This window comes from Megalobrama amblycephala, linkage group LG5 (assembly GCF_018812025.1).
Source record: "Megalobrama amblycephala isolate DHTTF-2021 linkage group LG5, ASM1881202v1, whole genome shotgun sequence".
Classification (NCBI taxonomy): domain Eukaryota; kingdom Metazoa; phylum Chordata; class Actinopteri; order Cypriniformes; family Xenocyprididae; genus Megalobrama; species Megalobrama amblycephala.
The window spans coordinates 21,120,940-21,144,607 of NC_063048.1; the positions used below are offsets into that span (position 1 = coordinate 21,120,940).

General features: G+C 36.6%; 1 protein-coding gene across 1 annotated transcript; it reads right to left on the bottom strand.

Annotated features, from left to right (window-relative positions):
* Positions 1–1,017: 1,017 nt before the first annotated feature.
* Positions 1,018–19,503, bottom strand: tbc1d12a (TBC1 domain family, member 12a). Its single transcript, XM_048191170.1, has 13 exons — positions 18,119–19,503; positions 15,191–15,317; positions 12,868–12,989; positions 10,373–10,455; positions 8,548–8,665; positions 8,348–8,454; positions 8,084–8,164; positions 5,441–5,535; positions 5,277–5,348; positions 5,061–5,189; positions 4,629–4,738; positions 3,377–3,635; positions 1,018–2,153 (listed from the first exon to the last, which is right to left on the bottom strand). The coding sequence occupies exons 1-13, from the start codon at positions 19,210–19,212 to the stop codon at positions 2,070–2,072; spliced, it is 2,481 nt and encodes an 826-aa protein (XP_048047127.1). The 5' UTR covers positions 19,213–19,503; the 3' UTR covers positions 1,018–2,069.
* Between the last annotated feature and the right edge of the window lie 4,165 nt (positions 19,504–23,668).

Below are 23,668 nucleotides of genomic sequence, written 5' to 3' on the forward strand. Positions count from 1 at the left end.
GGCGCTCTAAGCGATTCTGAGCGGAGTAACTTCCTGTTGACGTTCGAAGTGTTGTCAAACAAAACAGAGGCTAGCTAGACCCTCCCTCCTACTCCTCCTGGCCCTCCCCTCCGTGCTTCCTGAAACAGTCATGAACGCGCATTTAAAATGTAAGTAGCTTGCGTATTGACGCTGCTTGTCGGTTATTGGCTGGAGCATGTTTATTATGTTAAGTGGTCCAGGCTGCACCAGTTTGTTTTTATTGCAGTTTTCGGAGCTTGTGGCGATTACAGAGACCGCGTTTTTTTACAGTGTGTTCAGGGGACAGGCAGCTAGCGCATAGTGAGGAGATGTTTGCGGTATGTGACAAAAACAAATGGGCCTAAAAACGCGTCAAATCGCTTAGAGCGCCTTTAATTCACTCAATGAACAGTTTTTTTTTTCACTTTCTTTTGGTCATTATGTGCATTTATAATTTTAAATATAGTTTAGGTCATTGGTATGCATTTATCAAAGTATGGTTGCTGTTTAAAAAGAAAGATGACCTGTTTAATCCTCTTTAATAGGCCATTCACACAGAACATGATTGTGTTTAGGGAAAAAAGGTTTCAAGGTCTTGTTTTTCAAGCTGAAAGTCTTAGCTTGAGCACCACTTTTGAAACTGCAAAAGAAGCAAGATGTGAAAAGATCTCCGTTTAGCACATTTACACAAAACGTTACGCACAGTGGAATCCACTGCGTTCTGCGTGAACAGCCCACTTATTCTGTACAAATCTAACAGGAGATTTCACCTTTATTTAGCAGGTATTTCATTAAATTTAATGTTTAAAAACAAGGATTTTGAGGATAATGAACCATAAACTTCTCAAGTAGCAAATTTTAAAATACATTTTTCAATGATTTGCAAATGGCACTCTTCAAAGACATTCTGACCCCATGTTTTGGTTTGTACCTTCTAGTTAACTTCTATGTAACTACATTTTTTAGATGCTGTAAATGTTAAAAAAAAAAAAAAAAAAAAGACAGGAAGACAGCAGGTCTTCAATACTGAGATTTTTCCACATCTACACTAGAGCCCTCACACCAGAAATGTACATTAGCAACTGTTACATAAGAAAACTGTACAACGAGGAAGATTTAAAAACGAGAGGAAAAAAAGCACAAGAAATGATTCTTAAATTAAAAAAAAAAAAAAAGACATTAAATAACTGAAAATCTGGAAATGTCAAGGTTCATTAATTTGGAGTGTAGTTGAAGGTGCAGAAGTTGAAAGCTGATCTTGTTTGCTGCTGGTTGGTTAGTGTGTGTACATGTTATATAAGTGTGCTTTTATTTAAATTAATATAGCTGAATGTTTTTATATGTAAAGCATAAAATCTGGAGTGCTAATATATGACAGCACCTGTAGATACTGTTACATGAACTATCAATTTTGGTCTCCAGGTCTGTGTTTTTGGGAAATACTGAGGATGCTCAAAAAGTTCAAAGGCTCTATGCCTGCTGTCACAGGCAAATATGTTAACAAACAGGCTGAATTCAGATAAACAGAGAGAAACAGCCCAACAAACACATTAATGACAGATTTGGCATGTGCTAATGAAAGGCTACTGCAGGTTTTTGTGTGTGTGTGTGTGTTTGTGAGACAGAGGGCCTACCGCTGGTTCACTTCTACTGGAAAGGGAGTGTTCAAATCATATGGCGCTGACCTGTCTGTGTGTCTGTGTGTGTGTGTCTGTGTTAATGCTTCTGATTAGTTTGTTTATAGTCAAAACATTACAAAAGTAACATTGACAAAGTTGGCACATTATATGGTCACCTGACTCACATTTCTCAGGCTCATTCTTACACAAACATATATGCACAAACGCGCTCACGAGCGCAAGTTAAGAAATGTTCCCTTCCACAGGACACGGGTTCCATTATGAGATTCTTCAAACAGGACAGTCAGCACACCGGAGCTGAGCCTGAGCTGTCCCTCAGACGTTCGGGTCCTCCTCAGGCACACTGCAGAGGTCAAAGTGCAGAGTGATGACCGCCATCTCTGACGAGTCTCAGAAACATCATCACTTCCTCTGGGAGAGAGTCAGCTGTTAGCTTCTTAAGGCAGGACTGTTGTTGCTGCTGCTACTTTTGTCAGTTTCTTTGAGTCCATCTTTCATCAGAGCGGAGAAGACCTGCAGGAGGAAGAAAGTGAGGAAGCCTGCTGAAGTTTCTTCAACATTTAACTTTTCTGTCATTCATTTTTATTTCTTTTTGTTGTATGAAAATCACATTACAAATGACTTGGATACGTTTTAATATGGCCATGATTTTACTGGTCATTTATAAAAAAAAAAATATGAATGATGGTGATTAAAACTATGATAATAAAAACAAAAGATTAAAAAAATATATCTTAATATTTATATAAAATATATGAGCAGTATTGAAAAATTGTCTCACGGTTGTGGCGTCATTTCCCCTCATATAGTTTTAGTTAAAGTGCCCCTCTTATGCCATTTTAAAGGTTGCTGATTTTGTTTTGGAGGCCTCCTACAATTGGTTTACATCCATCCAAGGATTTTCTCATAATATACATTTGCAGGATCACCTCTTTTCTTCCATCCTCCTTTCCAAGAGCCTACCCTGCTCTGATTGGTCAGATTGCCCAGTCTGTTGTGATTGGTCTACCGCTTGCAGCGTGTGTTGAAAACAAAACACCTAATACCATATCTGAATTTTAGCTCTAGAGGCTTCTTCAGTACTTGATACACAGTGATGGCATCAGTTTTAACATATCAATTCAAGCCTCATCCTTTGGAAGTCCAAGCTAAGTGGATTTGCTCTTACAGTTTTGCTAGTTTTGCTCCGCTAAAACTACAGTGTTTGAGGGCGGGTCAAAGACGACGTTGTTTGCGGGCAGCCCCTAGGACCATAGGTTGGTATTATGCAGATTTGTTCGTAGGTTCATGCAGGATTTAAGGCTGGAATTACTGATGACTCGTTTCAGCAGTTCAAAATCGATTCTTTCTTTTTGAAGACAACTTTATTTGTCATGCACTTTGATCTTTGAAACTTTGCAGACCTTTTACATTCACAAACAACAATATTACACACTACATGAAAAAACATCTGAAAAAGCATAATGGGGCACTTTAATTTAATTTTAAAAGTTAAATAAAGTTTTAAAGTAGACTACAATGTAAACAAATTGCACACGATATATGAGGAAAATCTAAGTAAATATCACTTTTTACTTTTCAAATTATCCAAAAAGTGCAGAAATATTATTTAATTGTGCGTATTTAGGATACATAAAATGCTAGCTGTGAAATTAGATTTATCTAGACAAAACAGTTGGCCATTTTATTCCAAAAATGTTCAAAATGCCACTTCCACCATTGCGTGTATTTCTCACCTGGCTCCACCTGCGGTTGTTACTGATCATCTGTGTGTTTGCAATGCAGGAGAAAAGTGTGTGTGCAGGAGTGTTTTCAGGCAGCCGGGAAAGGAACTGTGCACTATGGATGAAATCCATCTGCAGTAGAACTTCCTGGTACAGCCTCAGAATTCCCAGACCTGTCCGGAATAACGCCTCCTCACCATCTCGGCAAAACACATCCCAAACACGACATGCCACGTCCAGCGGTAATGACTTGCTGTACAGAGTGAAGATCCTGAAAGCATGACGGAGATAAAAATGGTAAGAGAGAATTCTACTTGCAGAAATGGTGCAAACCCATCTCAGATTAGTTCAGATGGGAATGGTAAGGAATTTAACAATTTCCTAAAAGGTTCCATTAACAATTCTTTCAGCAGTTTTGAGGAAAAAATATTTGGAAAGCAATTCAGACCTTTAGATTTATGTTTTACAGACTTCTTTGAGGAACCATAAATGTAATGAAATAACTGGCCTTAACTACTCTTAGGTTCAAAAATTTGGGATAGGAATTTACAAAAAACAAAACAAAAAAAAACCAGCAAATACAATAATTTATTACAATGAATTATTATTACAATTTAAAAATTCTTTTCTTTTCTATTTGAATTTATATTTTATATATATATATATATATATATATATATATATATATATATATATATATATATTCCTGTGTTGGCAAAGCAGCAGTATTTCAGACATTAGAAATGTATTTACTCTCACTTGTAATCAATTTAATGCATCTTTGATGAATAAAAGTATTAATTTCTTTTTTTAAAAATTCTAACGGTAGTGTATTAAACAACAATATTAAGCAAACAAAAAAATGTGGTAACATTTCAATCATTCATTTTTTAAATTAAATACAACAGACAAATCTCACTGTAAGTACAACATTTGTAAGGTGTGCTAAAAAGAACAATTCACTTAGGAATAAGAGTCAATCATTTAGGAATGAGACTGCACTGGTTGCGTTATGTTTCTGGTTCTTAGTTCCCAACCCTATTAAATAGACTTGCCTAAGGCTTTCTTTGCATGAGGGAATATGAATGAATTTCCCCTCATATAAGAGAACATTAAAGCAGCCCTAAAGGGGGCGATAAAGAGTTACTGCAGGAAAACATTACTCATGAATCTCTTTCTCCACTCTGATTTCAAAACAAGGAAAAGAAACACAGAGACAAGTGAACAAGAACAGCAGGAAGAGAGATTTTAAGAGCAGATTTACCAGTCTATGAGGTAAAAGTCAGGCGTCAAGCTGTTGTTCTGAAAGTGCTGAAAGAGTTTGGGAAGGTTCTCCTCAAAAAACACCTCAAACGCTGCAAAATACTTCAGCATCTTGGGAAGAAAACAAAGTATCAATTCAGTACAAAGCACTACTCCAACTTAAACATAGGCATGACTAAAAGCACAACATTAAGTGTGTAAGATAAAAGGAATGTTCGTCAGCAGATTACGACTTTTGGGAGTTCTTGGCTCAGAGTTTCTACTCAAGAGTTTGTCTGGCAAATGAAATCTCTATAAATGGGTCAACAGATGGTCGGAATAAATGCTGACTGCAAACACAGACACAAAGCTCGCTCTATTTTAAGAGCAAATTTAGGGGCTGTAGCAGGTCTACCACAAATAATTTGAATGAAGAGAGAGTGCATGTGTGTACCAGGTCATGGTCCACTCTGAAGAAGGCCATCTGGCATGGTTTGTTAAGGAGGTTGGCAAAGGCAATGAAGGCATCAGCTTCCTCCAAATTCAGAATGAGAACAGCAGCAATGAAGGACATCCCCTGAACCTAAAACATGCCACATACACATCAAACTCCCAATGAAGGACATCCCTGGACTAGGATGGTTAGTCCATGTCAAGTTAAGATACTTACATAGCCTACATCAGGTCTATAACAGGTGTACGCCCCCAACACACTGTGCAATATATCATGATATGGTCCACCCTTGATGAAGAGAGAGGCACAAATAAGTCATAATGGAAATAAAATTAGACAACCCCAAAAAAAGAATGCAGAGCCTAGACACCTGTTCTTACCTTCTGGAAAATGTAGAGAGAGGGAAAAGTTCTGGAAATATCCAGCTTGATTAAATCCAGACTAGACTCTCTGTCTGCCAGCGACACGCCACAATCTAATCAATTAAAACCAGATGAAGTCATTAGTCAGACTAGGGCTGGTTGACAGAGCTTAAACAAAATATTCAATCCATTCAAAACATCAATATTTTTCAGCCTTTGAACAAAATTAATCTTTATGGATTTGCTCTGAAATGGCTTAAAGGATGTTTTTTATTGCTTTAGACAGGAGCACCTGCTAAAAGAAAAAATTCAAAAAGTAATGAATAAATGTTTTTCCCCAATCAGACAAACTAAATAGCCACTGTGGATTGTAATAAAGGATTAACTACAGCAAAACAGCAATATTTAGCTACATACACTACCGCATGGAGTCGGTAAGATTTTTTAAAAATGTTTTTCAAAGTCTTCTATGCTCACCAAGCCTGCATTTATAGTATTTGATCTTTAAAAAAATAAATAAATAAATAAATAATAATAAAAAAAAAATAATAATAATAATAATAATAATATGAAATACGATTTAAAACAACAATTTTAAATTTTACTATATTTTAAAATGTAACGTATTCCCGTGAGGGTCTTCAATGACACTATCCTTGAAGAAAAAATGATTCTAATATGTTTATTTGTTCCTCAAGAATCATTTCTTATTATTATCAATGTTGAAAAACGTTGTGGTGCTTTAAGAGTTAGTTTACCCAAAAATGAAAATTATGTCATTAATTACTCACCCTCATGTCGTTCTACAGCCGTAAGACCTTCGTTCATCTTCGGAACACAAATTAAGATGTTTTTGATGAAATCCGAGGTTTTTTTTATCCCATAGAAAGCAACTTAATTTCCGTCATTCAAGGTCCAGAAAGGTATTAAAGGGATAGTTCACCCAAAAATGAAAATTTGATGTTTATCTGCTTACCCCCAGCACATCCAAGATGTAGGTGTCTTTGTTTCTTCAGTAGAACACAAATGATGATTTTTAACTGCAACCGCTGCCGTCTGTCAGTGGTATAATGCAAGTCAGCGGGAACTTGGACTATAAGAGTAAATAAAACACGACAGACAAATCCAAATTAAACCCTGCGGCTCGTGACGACACATTGATGTCCTAAGACACGAAACGATCGGTTTGTGCGAGAAACCAAACAGTATTTATATCATTTTTTACCTCTAATACACCACTATGTCCAACGGCATTCATCACTCGATTCGTTTGGTCTGATCGCGCTCTGACAGCGGCAGTGATGTCTCGCGCATATACTTCAATGAGAGCGAGACATCACTGCTGCTGTCAGAGCGCGATCAGACCAAATGAATCGAGTGATGAATGCAGTTGGACATAGTGGTGTATTAGAGGTAAAAAATTATATAAATACTGTTCGGTTTCTCGCACAAATCGATCGTTTCTTGTCTTAGGATATCAATGTGTCGTCACGAGCCGCAGGGTTTAATTTGGACTTGTCTAGGCAAGTTTTATTTACTGTTATTGTAGAAGTTCCCATCCACTAGCATTATTTGACTGACAGACGGCAGCGGTTGGGAGTTAAAAATCATAATTTGTGTTCTTCTGAAGAAACAAAGACACCTACATCTTGGATGCTCTGGGGGTAAGCAGATAAACATCAAATTTTCATTTTTGGGTGAACTATCCCTTTAAAGACAGCGTTAAACTAGTCACTGTGACTACAGAGAAGAAATTGTTGAATAAAGTCGTTATTTTTGTTTTGTTTTTGCAGTATTTTCGTCGCTTCATAATATTAAGGTTGAACCACTGTAGTCACGTTGACTATTTTAACAATGTTTTTACTACTTTTCTGGACCTTGAATGATGGTAATTACATTGCTTTCTTTGGGGGATAAAAAAACCTTGGATTTCATCAAAAATATCTTAATTTGTGTTCTGAAGATGAACGAAGGTCTTACGAGTTTGGAACGACATGAGGGTGAGTCATTAATGACATAAATTTCATTATTGTGTGATCGTGCATACGGCCACTGCTGAAAGAGAGTGATTATAGTTTATAAAGTTTTAAATATGCATATTTTTCTTCTTACAAATCCCATTGCTTTTATTTACTCACTAGAGTCTTATGGATTACTTTTATGATGGATGATGATGCACTTTTTGAAGCTCCAAAAACTCACAGTAATCAATGCCATTACAAAGCTGAAAAGAGCCAGGAAATTATTCAGTATAACTCTGACTGTGTTCAGCTGAAAGAAGAAAGTCATTTACACCTAGGATGGCTTGAGTGTGAGTCAATCATGGGATCATTTTTATTTTGGGGTTAACTATTCAGCAATATTATTGACATGAATGCATTGACATGAGAACTGAACTGAGGTGGATGATGACATCACTTTCTCCAGAGCTGATTTATAGATGAACTTGCACTCATTCCATAAACTGAATCAACACTGAACTGATTTCAACTGAATGATGACCGTTTAATATCTTTTTAGAGCTGCTTTTAATTCTGTTCGCATCATTGAATCATTCTTTTCCTGTTTATCACTGTAAAGCTGCTTTGAAAAAAATCTGTATTGTATAAAGCGCTATATAAATAAAAGAGACTTGACATGATAGTGTCAACAAACACAGACCTTCGTTTTCATTAACTGAACTCGTCTCACTGAAGCTCCGCCACTTCTCTTTGGCTCTGGACAGGAAGATCTCATAGAGTTCTAAAACACACACACAAGCACAATCGCTGTGACAAAAGCAACAGCTGCTTCCTTGTAAACACAGATCATCTGGACACAATCTGGTTTTTTTTTTGTGTCAGATTGATGTTACACAAAGCCAGAGGGCCAAAGATGAGCAAGACTATCCAAATGTGAGGAGTGCAGCAGTTTTTCTATATTTACCTGGGGTGATGTTAAGCTCATTCCCGATGGCGAGGCTCCAGACTTTCCCACGCACACTAGGCGGGACGCCCTGCCACCAGAGGTCACGTACACGCCGTGTGTTACGCCTTCATCGTGGCAAAAGAGCACATCATTACAAGACATTAAAAGACATATAAATAAATTCACTTGCTGGACAGATGTATGGATAAGACACTTACATGCTTTCCCAATTAGGCAGGACTTCTGTGTTCCAGATCACCATGGCATTGGCAATGTTCTCCTCCTGTCGGTATCGCTCCTTCATTTGTCGTTTTTTCTTCTGTGCCTCTTTCATCTCTAAATGAAGAGAAAGTGTTTGCTATAGTTGAACAGGTAGCAATGCAACAACAATTTGTGTTTGTGTAAGTAGCAGTCGTGTAGGGCAGCGGTGTGAGTGTGTGAAGTGCTAAAATACAGGGGCACATGACTATTGCAAACACAATCTAATGAGCATCTTGCACAAAGACACACACATTACCAGTGATGGGAATAACGGCGTTATAAATAAACGGCGTTACTAACGCAGTTACTTTTTTCAGTAACGAGTAATCAAACGAATTACTTTTTCTCCAGTTACAATGCCGTTACCGTTACTGACAAAAAAAATGCCGCGTTACTATAATTGAGCTCACTGAAGCGGTTTTCATCCGAGTAAGCTCTCTCTCAGCCATAGGACCTGCAAAGTTTTTTTCTCTGGTGTGTGCTGCGGTTAGTCATACACAAATATAATTTTAAACTGATAATAATGTATGATGCGCTGTGTGTGTGTCTGTCAGAGCATGTGCGCGAAGCACGAGCTCAAACCAGAATACCCTTTTTGATGCTTGATCGAAAATATGTGAAATTAGTTTTTTTCTAGTCGACTAGTAGTTGTTCATTTAAGCTATTAGTTGACTAATCACATTTATATTAATTTAATTTCTTAAATACTGGAGAGAATAAACCATAATAAGGAGCGTTTATATAATAAAGGCTATATAGCACTCAATGGCACGCATAATTGCCATAAAGAACCGGCAAAAGTAATAATTATGAGTGTGACAAAAACAGTAAGGAGACATTTTAATTGTTTATTAATAAAGTAATGTTTTCTGAATCAGTGTCGGCTGCAAAGATGAAGTTGACATTGCTGATTCTCATTGCTGATCATCTGCTCATATGGACGCGCCTAGAGAGATAATGCACATTTCATTCGGATTAGGCTACATAATCAGAGTAGCCTCTTTCTTTTCGTTTTTAATAACTTCATTTTCGTTAAAGTAGATATTTCAAGCATTCTATAGATATATTTCTCATGTCTGCGAGGCAAGCAGCCTCTGAGTTTCGGTTCATTTAGCCTATGAGACGCGCTCCAGTTCACACGCCAGTGATCGCGCCCGCGCCTCCATGTCATGATTTTATTGTCTGCTATATTTGCTTGTTATATATTAAATCAAAGCAATTGGTAGATGAAACATTGATTAAAATTAAGATACAATTTTTACAAAACGAAATTCACTTTAAAGAAAGGCTATACAAAGCAAAGCTTAATGATGTGGTCAAAATCTTATCTGACCCACTCCATGTCTCCCGATATATGTGCGCATCTTATGATGCATCTTACTCATGCTGTTCACTAACTTTTCATAATCGAATAAATGAATTTAAAACATAACATAGGACTATTTAAACATAAACACGAAACTACGTTTTCTTTAATGGCTACCAACACAGTACAGAGAAATTTCATGTCGTGAGCAAGTGCGGATCATAAGTCAGGAGTCGCATCAAGAATAATTTATTCTTAGACTTACATGTAATATTGGGGGCATTCAATTTATTTGGCATATTTTTATTTTTATTTTATTTTTTTAAAGTAATGCAATAGTTACTTTCCCTGGTAATTAGTTACTTTCATAATGATGTAACTCAGTTACTAACTCCGTTACTATTTGTGAGAAGTAACTAGTAACTATAACTAATTACTTTTTTAAAGCAACGTGACCAACACTGCACATTACTCACCCCTTCTCTTGGCCCCTGCAACCATCTCACTGTATTCCTGTCGGTGTCTCTGAGACTCCTCTTCTGATTTAGCTGGCAGATTTCTAAAAATACAAGAAACTGCATAAACATATAAATCCTCTACCCAAAAATTCATGACCATTCAAACAATTTTGATGTTTTTGAAAAAGGTCTCTTATGCTCACCAAGCCTCCACTTATGTGCTCAAAAATACAGTAAAAACATTAAATTACTTGTTTTCTATTTGAATATATGTTAATTTTCAGCAGCCATTATTTTACTCTTCAGTGTCACATGGTCCTTCAGAAATCATTCTAATATGTTTATTTGGTGATCAAGAAACATTTCTTATTATTAATGTTAAAAACAGTTGTGCTGCTTAATACTTGTGTGGAAAGAAGATAAAACATGTCAAGATTCTTTGATGAACAAAGTTCAAAAGAACAGCATTTATATGCAATAGACATTTATGTAACAACGTAAAAGTCTTTTGATCAATTTAATGCATCCTTACTGACCACAAACTGTTCATTTAAGCCCTGAAGGCCTTTTTTTTCCTGAGTGACATACACAAAAGTAAAGACTCATAACTCCAAAACTATAGCAAGGAAAGACAAATGGTAGGTATGATTTGATGAAAAGCCTTTTACATTTTTAGAAAATAGATTTGCATTACATTTGGACATTCTCATGCTGAGAAACTGCTGAGAAAAGAAAGGAAAAAATGTGCTCAAGGGAAATTTCACATATCTTTCTTATTTGACATGCAATATCACTAGAAGGAAATAAGGTAGGAGGAAAATACTTTTTTGTTCCCCTACTCGTTTTAATTGTGAGAATCAGCTATAAATAATGATGGGCCGTTTTCCACAATCTGTGCATGTTTCTTGAATTTACAAGCAAAAACACTACATAAATGCTACATTTGTATATACTTCTCAAGTTTATTATGACTCCATGAGGAATATAACTGGATCTGAGTGATGGATTATGTTGAGTTTGGGGTCTTTTTTATCATGAGAATCTGCTGAAAATGATACCATGCTGCCAGGTACCACAATTCATGTATGTTTCATAAAGTTACAAGCGAAAACGCAACGTGAGAGCTACCTTTGTTTTTTACTTCGCTACATGTGCGTCTGTAGGGTTTTATGTGTGTTACAACTCCAAGAGGAATATCTTTAGATGTAAGTGACAAATTATGTTAAGTTTAGGCTCTTTTTAATTGGAAGATCAATTGATTAATTGAATCTGCTGTAAATAATGCTGTGCCATTTTTCTTTTTCTGTTAATCAAGGCAGTAGTTTTGAAAAACATGATTATTAATTTTTTCATTGCTAGGTGGAGCCCGCCGGCGGTACACTCCGGTTTAGAGGGACGACTCAGGACTCTTAAGAGTTGATTAAAATGGTTACATGCATTAAAAATCTAAGTTTCTAAGCTTCAAAATAAAACCAATTTTGTGTCATTTCATTCAGTGGTTCCTTAGTAATTTTAAAGGGTTAATTGCTTCCTGTTGTTAAAGCTGCACAAACTGCAATTTCTGTGCCACTACCATCACCAAGTGGAATTAAAAAATAATGATTCGTAATAATGAGGTTCGAACACTTCCTGTCTGCCAGTGGTAGGGCAAATTGATCGCCCATTCCTAAGTTCACTCCATTAGCTGAGCCAATGTTGCTTTTATATATATATATATATATATATATATATATATATATATATATATATATATATATATATATATATATATATATTAGTATTTTTATTTTTAACAAAATACAAAAATCACATACTTCAGCTCCAACATAATCACAAAACCAAATCTGCTACATGAAGCTAAAAGGCACAATCTCTGCTTTACACATAAAAACTGCCCATCTGTTCTAAATAGTTAAAACTTTCTGCAACACTTTCAAGATTTCAGAAAGGATTTGTCCATGTTTTCACTGGTACAACTCCAGTATGTCAGTTGTTTTGGGGTTTTAAATTTAGGCCAAATCCACAAGTCAATGGAATGATTTAAAGAGCAAAACATGGTTTATGGGGAAAGAGTATGGTCACTCAGAGGACTGACTTCACTTTATGGAGGAAGTTCTTTGGGCAGTGCCTTGCACATTGAGAGGGACACAATTGCTCAATATTCAGAATAGTGGCGAGTGCCTTTTCAATTGTTCAATTCTTACATTCAGTTACTCTCAATCCTGAATATGTGGTGACATCTTTGGTTCAGAGAATTATTTCCTCTCCTTGAGTCTCACATTATATATATATATATAAAGTCAATTTTTAAATAATTATTAACAAGTACACAGAGCACATACTGTAAGAATTTTGTAATAAAGAAAAACCCTGCTCTTCAGGCTTATATGCACACATTTGTTGTGACGGCTTGTGTTTCACCAGCAGTGGCCAGGGAATTTGGGTAAATATTTGTTTAAATGGAAGCTTGAAGCAGTGCATTATGGGAGCTGTAGTTCTCGTTTCACACTTACGCAGGTCTGTCTTCCAAAATGAGAGCGGTAGTGGATAAAGGCTCAAACTCTAGATTCTTGCGTCTCATTGGCTGAGGGTAAGGGGGTGGTCCTGTGGCGGGACCCGCCCTGGACTCATACTCCTTTAAAAAAAAAAAAAAAAAAAAAAAAGGAAAGAAGAGCAGTCATTATCAGATTACAGTAGATCTGTGTCTACAATTTCTCAGCCGCCACATGTATCCGGAGGAGACGTGAAGGGAAGGGAGGAAGAATTCTGTCATGAGATTCCCACATGCTATGAGTAAAAGACCCAAAAGCAATGGCCTTAATGTTAAACCCATATTATAACTGAAACGGGCATTTATGAATCAGTGACGTGTGACATTTTCTGCCTCAAACATAAATAGGCAACAGCTGACCAACATGACTCCAATACAAGGTCAACCAGAGAACTAACACATTTATGCACAGTTATAATCTAGTTACAGTAGGTTTTGCCATGGTCAAGCTACTGTCCAAGTATACATGACACAACACATAAGTATTAAATACACATTGTCTCAGTCTGTTAGTCAGACTTTGCAAAAAATAAAATAAATAAATAAAAAAAGGCATCCACATTTTATGCAAAAGATTAACAGCTTTATGTGGCCATGATGTTGGAAGACATTACATGGCCAAGATTTTAAAAAGTTAAAAACTACATCAACACAGACAAGGTCAGTACATTACGTAATTCTGTTAACATAAAATGTTTAGCTCTTATATGTACTTTTAAAACAATTAAGTACCAACATTCCTGTAAGAAGAGAAGGATCTGAAACAAAAGATAGGATTTTTAAGATTTGTAAGACACAAGCCTCAGTGTGTGAGTTTAATTGGATGTCTCCCTCTCACTGGAATACAGAGAGACACCTGCAGAGTGCGGTGGGTGAACTGAGCACAGATCCAGAGTTGAGAACACAGGCTCAGTCATCATTTACTGAAGGGGAAGAGTAAAGACAGCTGCATACGCACACGCAAACACACACACACACACACACGCCCATGCATTCGCGCACACACACACACTCACACATAAAGCCCAAGCCTACCCCACACACACTTGTCTCTCCTGGCTGACCCACAAGATGACGCACAATTTCCAGCAGCATTTTCAATCCTTTATTTCACAGATTCTGTCTTTCTAGGTTTCTCTCTCTATTGCTTTTGCCTTCTCTCTCTCCCGCTCTCTCATCTGCTAATATCACTGTCCCTTGCTACCTTTTCTCTGCACAAATAAGATTATTAACTGCGTTTCGAGTCACTGTTTCTTGGGTTATACACTCTTCAAGGAATAGTCCACCCAAAATGAAATATGTCATTATATATATATAATATATAATGGGGTCAGTAAGATTTATTCTGAAGGAAAATAATACTTTTACTCAGCAAGGATGTAATAAAATTATCAATAAAGTAAAGTGACAGTAAAGATGTTAGAAAAATTTAAAATTTACACTTTTTTTTAAACTTTCTATTTCAAATATACATATGCTTTTCAAATCAGCATATTATAATGATTTCTGAAAGATGTGACACTTAGTTCACCCAAAATGAACCTACTTGCCCTTTAGTTGATCCAAACCTGAGTGAATTTCTTTCTTCTGCTGAACACAAAAGAAGATATTTTGAAGAATATGGGTAACCAAACAGTTGATGGGCCCCAATGACTTCCATAGATGGAAAGAAAGAAAAATATTATGGAAGTCAATGGGGCCCATAAACTGTCCAGTTACCGACATTCTTCTTTCTTCATAACATATTCTTTTGTGTTCAGCAGGAGGAGGAAATTTATACAGGTTTGGAACAACTTAAGGGTGAGTAAATGATGACAGAATTTTCATTTTTGAGTGAACTATTCCTTTAAAACTGAGTAATGGCTGCTGAAAATGCAGTTTTGCCATTACAGGAATAAATGAATTCATTTTAAAATTTAAAAACATTTTAAAATAGGAAACCATTATTTTAATTTGTAATAATATTTCACAATATTGCTGTTTCTGCATTTTGATCAAATAAAATCTAATTTCTCACTTGAAATTCTAAAAGTGAATTTAGGCATCATAACATTATAATGTTCATTATAATGAAAATTATATTAATTTAGAATTTTGATATTGCATTTTACAGTTGTAATAAATTATTAGTGTTTTAGATATTATCTCAAGTGAGCATGGAAAAACTGATAGTTTGATAGAAAATAGTTGGAAATATTTTCCAACTATTTGGATGAGTAAATGAAGTAAATGAAGACAGAATTCTCATTTTTAGGAATGACATTCCTTTAAACCGCCTCTCTTACCTGCTGGATGGCTCTTGAGTCTTTTGTAGGGTTGTCCCGCAGTGGAATTTTCCCAAACAGCTTCCATCCTGGAGTACTTTGGGATGCTGCGGTCCTTGACTCCTTGGGCTTCCAGGAAAACAAACTCCTTTGAAAACAGACAGGCAGACAGGAAGAGGGACCAAGAGTGAATATTCAAAAACATATGCCACATTAGTTTGTCATAAGAACTCAGAGATTACCAAATAGTTAGGTCTTCATAGTCTGTGATATAAAAAGGCCCAAAGATGACAGCCATTCATATTCAAACTCATTAAGTTCAGACTATGGCTATAGGGAATTAAGATCTCGCACAGCTCAGCAGAGCAGGTCTCAGGTTTTAATGAGCTTAATACAGGGGATTTCAATGTGCTCATGGTGATGCAGCGGCACCAGCATCCTGCAAATAAAGCCTTGAGTCACAGGTGCCCTTTACACAAACACACAGATATGAGCAGGCCCTCCTGTGGAGATGAGCTCATTAAATCTCTGAGCATGCTTTCTGATGGGACAATCGACCTAATGCTGTCTTAATTACATAATAAAACCGGTGAAGCAGGTCAATACGGTTCGGACTCCTGAGAGAGACAGATAGGATGACGGACACAATACTAAGGGAGACGGACAAAGAGAAAGTGTGACAAAGGATGAAATAGTATGGTGCAGTGGGAAAGGAGAAGTTCGTTCCAGCAAAATAGGGAACTGAAGACACAGTGCAAGCAGAAACAAGGTCAAGGCAGCAGAACAACATGAAGCCCAACTCATAAAAGCTGACATTAAAATTCCTCAGTGTGCATGTGTGTGTGTGTATGTGGGTGAGTGTGTTTTTTCCAGACTAAAGACAAAGTCTATGAAGTTCTTTGTAGAGACCAAAGCTCACGGGAAGAGGACTCCCTTTGAATTCGGGTATTGCATTACTGAGCCAGTAAGGCACTTTCAACTTAAACATAATGGAAATGGAGCAGATGCAAGTCAGATATGCAGGCCAACACCATGTGATTTGGTTCTGATGCAGTATTTTGACTCCATGTAAGACCGGGATGACAAAATGTTATTTTTTGACTTCGATAAATCAAAGCGTCTTCTCTCGAACAAACATCTAAACACAACATAACACAAGAAGTGTGTTCAAAGTAAACAGCACACTTCAGACCTTCTGTGGAGCATGTCTTTGAAGAGAGAAGCCACCGGTGAGTGGTAGTAAAGCACCAGTCGTTACCTGTCACTCATTACCTGATCATATGTGCAACAGCGTGACTTCTGCTCTGAAACAATACAGAGCTTCCTCACAGACAGATCAACACTTTAAAGGATTAGTCCACTTTCAAATAAAATTTTCCTGATAATTTACTCACCCCCATATCATCCAAGATGTTCATGTCTTTCTTTCGTCAGTCGAAAAGAAATGAAGGTTTTTGATGAAAACATTCCAGGATTATTCTCCTTATAGTGGACTTCAATGGCCTCCAAACGGTTGAAGGTCAAAATTACAGTTTCAGTGCAGCTTCATAGGGCTTTCAACGATACCGGACAAGGAATAAGGGTCTTATCTAGAGAAACCATCGGTCATTTTCGAAAAAAAAAATATATATATAACTGCATATGCTTTATATAAACAGATGATCGCCTTGCACGTGCTTCCGCTTTCCGTATTCTCCAAAAAGCTTACGCTGTATGTCCTATGCCTTCCCTATTCAACTTACGGAAAAAAACGAAACTGCCGCCGCGTTTGTTCCCTAAGGCCATTGAAGTCCACTATAAGGAGAATAATCCTGGAATGTTTTCATCAAAAACCTTAATTTCTTTTCGACTGACGAAAGAAAGACATGAACATCTTGGAGGACATTTGAAAGTGGACTAATCCTTTAAATAAAACATAGAAAAATATTTCTGTAAAGATGTATTAATGCTGAGCGAGTAGACAATTTTATTGAGAGTGATAAAAAAAAAAATTATATATATATATATAAAAATGCAGAAAAAATATATAGTTTCAGCCAATGTAAAGTCAATATTGGAATACTTAAATGAGCATCACAACATAATATAGAGTATGAAATATAGCTAGCAGTAAAATGATAAATTAGCTCTTTTAAAGAACTATCACTTAACATTTGCATCTAGATTTGCAATAGATGATTTTACTAGATGAAGTTACTTAAAATCTAAAAATAGCTGAAAACATCCTATATCAGACAATTAACAAACTACAGTTCAAACATTTATTTATTTATCAAGGATGAATTAAACTGATCAAAAGTGACAGTGATGACATAATAATATTACAAAAGATTTCTATTTAATAAATCCTGTTCTTCTGAACTTTCGATTTATCAAATGATCCTGAAAACAAAATGTATAAGTTTAGTTTACACAAAAATATTATTCAGCTATTTTCAACACTGATGATAATAAATGTTTTTTGAGCACCAATTTTATATCAAAATGATTTCTGAAGTATTATGTGTCACAGAAGAGGAGTAACGACTGCTAAAAAGTTTAGCTTTGCCATAAATTAGCAAACAAATATTAAAATAGAAAAGTTTTTTTTTAATTGTGATAATATTTCATAATATTACTGTTTTTAATGTATTTTTGTTCAAATAAATGCAACCTTTGTAAATATGAGATCTTTTTAAAAATGAAAAAATTTACCAACAACAAATTTTTGAACAAAAGTGTGTATCAACAATAATAATAAAAATAAAAAAAAAACACTAAAATCAACCAATAACTGATATGATCCTGCCCTGTAAATAAAAGCAAAAAAACAAAAACAAAAAATTGTAATAAAAGCTTTAAAGAAATAGAAAGTTGTAACTGTTTGTAATCATCTGAATGTAGCAGAAAAAAGACAAAAAGAGGTTTACTGCAACTCAAGAGACTGGTCTACACACAACTGCCGTCTACCTGGTCAGGAACTCAGCGATGCCGTGTCTCTTGGTGCCAAGTGTCTGGTCAGATGAGGGATCAGGGTCAGCAGTCACCCTGTCTGGGGCGCTCTGTCGCCGGCCGCCAGAGCTGGGACACTCATACACACCGCCCTCTGCTCCAAAATACCCATCATCATCCACGGGGCTCAGAGGAGTGGCATCACAGCTGAGAGAGACTGTGTGACCGGGGTTAGTCCGGAGATTCTGGGGCCTGAGCGGCGGGCCTGTGTCACTGAAATCCTCTTCTGGGCTCGGGTCAGTCTCGGTGTAATCACTGGTGTTTTCTGCCAAGGGAGACAAAGACAGCTTGGCACTGAGCTCTGACAGGGTGTCCGCAGGATCCGGGTCACAGGGCCGGGCCTCTTCTGAGCTCTCAGTGCTGGCTCGACTGATCCTTTCACATGACCTCCCAGTGGAGAGGACACCGTCGCTTTGATGAACAAAGACACGGCTTTCTGGAGCAGAAAGGCCACCCAAGGCTCCAAAGGGGACTTGAGACAGGGTGTCATAACTGTTCACAATCAACAACCCCCCATTGCCCACTTTTACACCCCTGTCTAAAGCAGACACCTTCCTGTTTAATTCTTTTGCATGCGTATAATCCAAACACTTCAAATGAGTCTGATCGCGATCCATGCGTTCATGGGTAACATCTCCATTAGGCGTCTTCATATCCGGCGAGCTTTTACCCATAAATGACACAGCAGACCTCAGCTGGGAATTTAAATAACCCTTGTCGGGCTTTTCCACGCACTCGGGCTCGGAAGTCCCTGTAACCCGATCCGGGCTGGACAGGGTTCCCCCCTCTCCTTCTCCATCCGGACACACCATATCCACCTCCAGCTCTTCGGGAAACCCGTTTAATACTCCGGCCCTGCACCCCACCACCACCGAGGATATAGTCGGCAGTCCAGCACTGCCCGGATTCGCGTATGCCGAACTGTAAACACAAGCCTCCCGTGCTCGCTCGGGGTCTGAAACGCAAACCCGTGCTTTGTACTCCTCCCGGTTGTCGTTGACATCGATGGATGGTACGAGTCCCGGCTCATCAGCATCCTCCACTCTTTCCATCTCACTGGAGGTGTTGGTGGTTCAGAAAGGCAGATGAAGCCCTGCTGCAGCGGCGGCGCCCCGGTTCGGCTGGGCTTGCTGCAAAACTAGCTCTCATCTTATATAACCCACCGATTCTGTCAGCCCAGTACATTCATGACATCGCGCCTCCGAAGCCTTTACCGTTAAGTATGAAGAGCAAAGCCACGGCTGGGTGCTGTTTACGCACATTTTGATCCACGTCCAGCGCAGTTGCTGATAGAGGCCATTTTGAATGTGGTGTCGGCGTGTCTCTCCCAAGCAAAAGGTTGGAAGTGGGATTTCCAGGAGTTAACGCGACATCTACAGGACAGTTGGAGCAACTGCAGGCGCTCTGCATTTTACAATTCAGCACTCGCACACAAGAAGTTTTATATTATTTGAGTCAGCATAATAACCATAGCCTAGGGCAGTGGTGTAGTCTACGTGATACGCAGGTATACGCTGTATACCCACTAGGAAAGGTCAAGGATTTCCGTATACCCACTTAAAAAGCGCGAGGATACGTAACCATCCAATAAATCACAATATGATTTGTGGTTTGTTGCTTTTGACATGAAACGTAGTCTCATATTTCAAATTCTGGCCATTTTACTACGAAATAAAAAAACATAAATACCGTTTTGGCGCTCTTCAATGTGTCGTGACCGCTGTAGCGCCTCATCAGTTCAAGAGAAGCGGCAGCATGAAGCGCCCGTGAACTGATCCTCTTCTCTGCTTTAATACCAGTTACAGCGCGAAATAAACATGAATGAACCTCCGAAGGTAACGTTATGTTAAAATATACAGAACAACTTAACTAAATCCATATCATGTCTCGTGTATTCGCGTAATCAGTGTTTTAACTGCGGAAAGACATTATAACAGCTTGTAAACAATGTCACGTAACGTCACATTTACCTCAGAACAAACATATTCAGTGACCATAAACTCATTAGTCAGCTAGAAAAGTGAACTCTAGAGAGGAGCATTCAGCTAAATATATGCACATTACATATTAGGCCTAATCATAATTTTTAATGTTCTTCAATAGCCTAATGAATGTTTGAATAAAATCCATCAAGTTGACAGCCACCATTTATATTTCAAAAAACGAATTGGATAATTTTAAAGTTAGTAGGCCTACTTTATTTTTACAAAAAATTTCCTCAAGTGTAGTTTAAATTTGTATACAAATCACTTCATTTTAACCTTCAATATTAATGAAGTACCACATGATTCCCATTTACAGCATTAGTTTTTTTTTTTTTTTCTTGAGCAAATTTGTTATGTAGCTATATCCAAAATAACTGATATTGAATCGAATTTCAAGGTAGTGATTTAAATGCATAAATATAATGACAGATTGGCAGGAAATCACAGAAAAACTACAGAAAAACAGAAAATAAAGTCCAAACGGGGTTATATTGTGACATGCTGATAAGCCTTATCTTTCCATTATTGTTACAATAATGGAAAGAATGCTGGGTTAAAAACAACCAAAGTTGGGTTGAAAATGGATTGGGTTGTTTTAACCCAGCAGTTGGGTTAAATGTTTGCCCAACTTGCTGGGTAGTTTTATTTAACTCAGCTATTGTTTAAAAATTACTATATGGCTGGCTTGAAATGAACCCAAAATAGATTGGAAATTAAAAACAGACACAATTATAGAGGCAACAATAATAATCAAAAGGTGATCATTTATTAATAAACTATTTAAGTGTTTATTGTTCAATTATTATATTTAATATTCATAAATGTAAATTTCCAACCTATTTGGGGTTCTTTTTAAGCAAGCAATACAGCAATTTTTACACAATAGTTGGGTTAAAACAACCCAATTGCTGGGTTTGTCCATTTTCAACCCAACTTGGGTTGTTTTTAACCCAGCATTGCAATTTGCACTCTTAAATGTGCTTTTAAACTTGCCAGCTGATAAAACCTATGATCCAGGGATCATATTCATATAACATCGAAGGCTATCTCAACTGGCTGAGTTAGATGGTGATTGACACTAAACAGTAGAAAATCATCAGGTCTCTTCAGCTGTAAATGTCATTGGATGTTAAAGTCTTGTTTTGCCCAGATTTAAGTCTTTCAGAATGCTCTAAATTCAATACTATATTCATTAGAGAGTGTGGCAGTGCTTATGGGGTGTCTATCTGGGATGGGTGAGTGTGAGGCTGGGAGGGAAAAATCACAGTATACTCACTACAAAAAACTAGACTACACCACTGGCCTAGGGTGAATTGCCCTAATGTGTGACATTTTTTTGCATTTCAGACTTCTGTGACATATTGCGATTTGTAGCCAAAACATTAAATTCACACACAATACCATTTTAAAAAACCCAGGATGTCTCCTAATCAAATCAAAAGAGAAAATGGAGATAACACATTCATAAAAGAAATTATAGACATATTAGTGCTCTTAGTGCAAGTCGTCTAAAACAATCTGGTGCTTCCTAATGTGGGACACTGAAAATTCTATGATAAAAGGCCAAAATCTATGATGATGATAATAAGAATAATGATAATAATAATGATAATGATGATAATAATAATAATCATAATAATAAAAGGTCTATGAAAAGGCCAAAGTCATTTGATTCATGCAGAATAGTAAAAATCTTCTTAAGTTAGTAATGCTCTTGGTTATGGATGGATTGATTGATAATTGAACATCATCAGAAAAATAATACAATATGATAGTTTTGATGCATTTATTGTAAAGACATTAGGCAACTATTTTCATAGGCTATGTTATGTGATATATAGAAAAGAGTTAAATGCACAGTCAGAATTCTTCACTGTTCTCTTCAACAGGCATATAGCCTAGGCTTATTTGAAGGCAAAATATAAAATCGTGCAACCTGCAAAAAATAAATTTAAAAAAACCTTGAACAAACTTTAGGCTAGATTTAACCTTGAGTCAAAATTCATAAAGATGCTGTGAACTGCATAAATGTTTATTTGGCCTAATGTTTTCTATTTTACTAAACAACAAACACACACAATCATTATATTATTGCATAGCAACACTAAAACACTGTAAATAACCATTTTTGTCCCACAAACCATGCCCCACCACACATTTTTGACTGACTGAAGTACTGTCCCACATTAGGCAATCATACTGTCCCACTTTTTGAAACCACATTTGATAAAAGGAAATTTGATAAAAAATATAAAATATATAGTTTACACATACAATGTTATAGTATTTTTTGATGGACATACATTTCATAAGCACATTAGGCCAAAAGATATCATGCTTTTTTGTTTAAAATTAATTTATACTCCTTAATGTCAAGTTTGTCAATGTCATTGACCTTTGGGTGGCTTTCACACAAGGTCCTTCCTTTTTGATGATTGCTACAGTCTCATATATGACTGGACATTTGAGAAGCTATGTGATTTTGATCACATGGCACCACAGCTTCAGATAACCTATAGTTTCACTGACATTCATGTATTTATGCGGGACCTACAAACAGTAAACCTTAGGTGTCTCACATTAGGCAGTGTCCCACTTTAGGGCAATTCACCCTATTTAAAAAATCTTAGAGAATTACATAAGTATTCTATTATGTACTATACTACTGTATAGTAAATTGTACTATCTATCTATCTATCTATCTAAAGTAATAAATGACCACTAGAGGGCGGCAATACACAAGCCTTACGGGTTTTAGGGATTTATTCGACGACGACTACGGTATGTAACAAATAAATCAATTTAAAAAAAAAATGTCTATGTGCAGTATTGGTAGTTTTATAATTTCATAAACACTTATAGTGTATGTTTGGGATTTCACTAATTTGATATAAATTCCCAGTATTCCATCGCTTTTTTCCCCCTTTAAAACAAAAAACAAAAAAAACAAAACAGGTTTGTTTTTGTTGCTGGATTTCCCCTAAATTTACTCAATGAATGTAATATGACACTATAGACTATGGTGCATTGTTAAATTCCATACGAGGCCCTCTTGTGTAAGCTTTCTTTTGTTCAAAAAAGGATGCATTTCACACTATGAATATATATATATATATCTTTAGAGAATGTAGACTCCTGGCTTTTCATGTCTGAGCATTCATAAATTAAAAAATCTGCTGTTATTTTCTGGATAGGCTATATCATGAAGGCCAGATGATATTCACTAAGATTCATTAGTCTTAGCCATTGCATTAACATTAGTGAGCTAAATTCAGATGATGTGCTCACTGGGTTCCAGAAGTAGAAAAAACTGTGGAGAACTGCACAGAAATTTTATTTGTGAAATACTTTAAACAATCCTGAAGCCACTCAGTGCATTATACTGCAGAACAATACTGCAGTATCCAGTAATGTGTTTGACAGGTGAATAAAGAGGAGTTCCTGAATAGACTTAAATAGAATAAACTTAAAACCAAAACCAGAGATATAGCTGTATGTTTCTCAAGACAGAATAGTGCAGCTT

Bases quoted from the DNA above. Each gene is read 5' to 3' on its own strand.
- tbc1d12a (XM_048191170.1), bottom strand. From the start codon at position 19,212: ATGGAAAGAGTGGAGGATGCTGATGAGCCGGGACTCGTACCATCCATC. The intron at 15,318-18,118 runs GTAGACGGCAGT...CTGTTTTCAAAG, and splicing joins ATCGCTGAGTTCCTGACCAG to GAGTTTGTTTTCCTGGAAGC. The intron at 5,190-5,276 runs GTAAGTATCTTA...GGCATGTTTTAG, and splicing joins ATAGACCTGATGTAGGCTAT to GTTCAGGGGATGTCCTTCAT.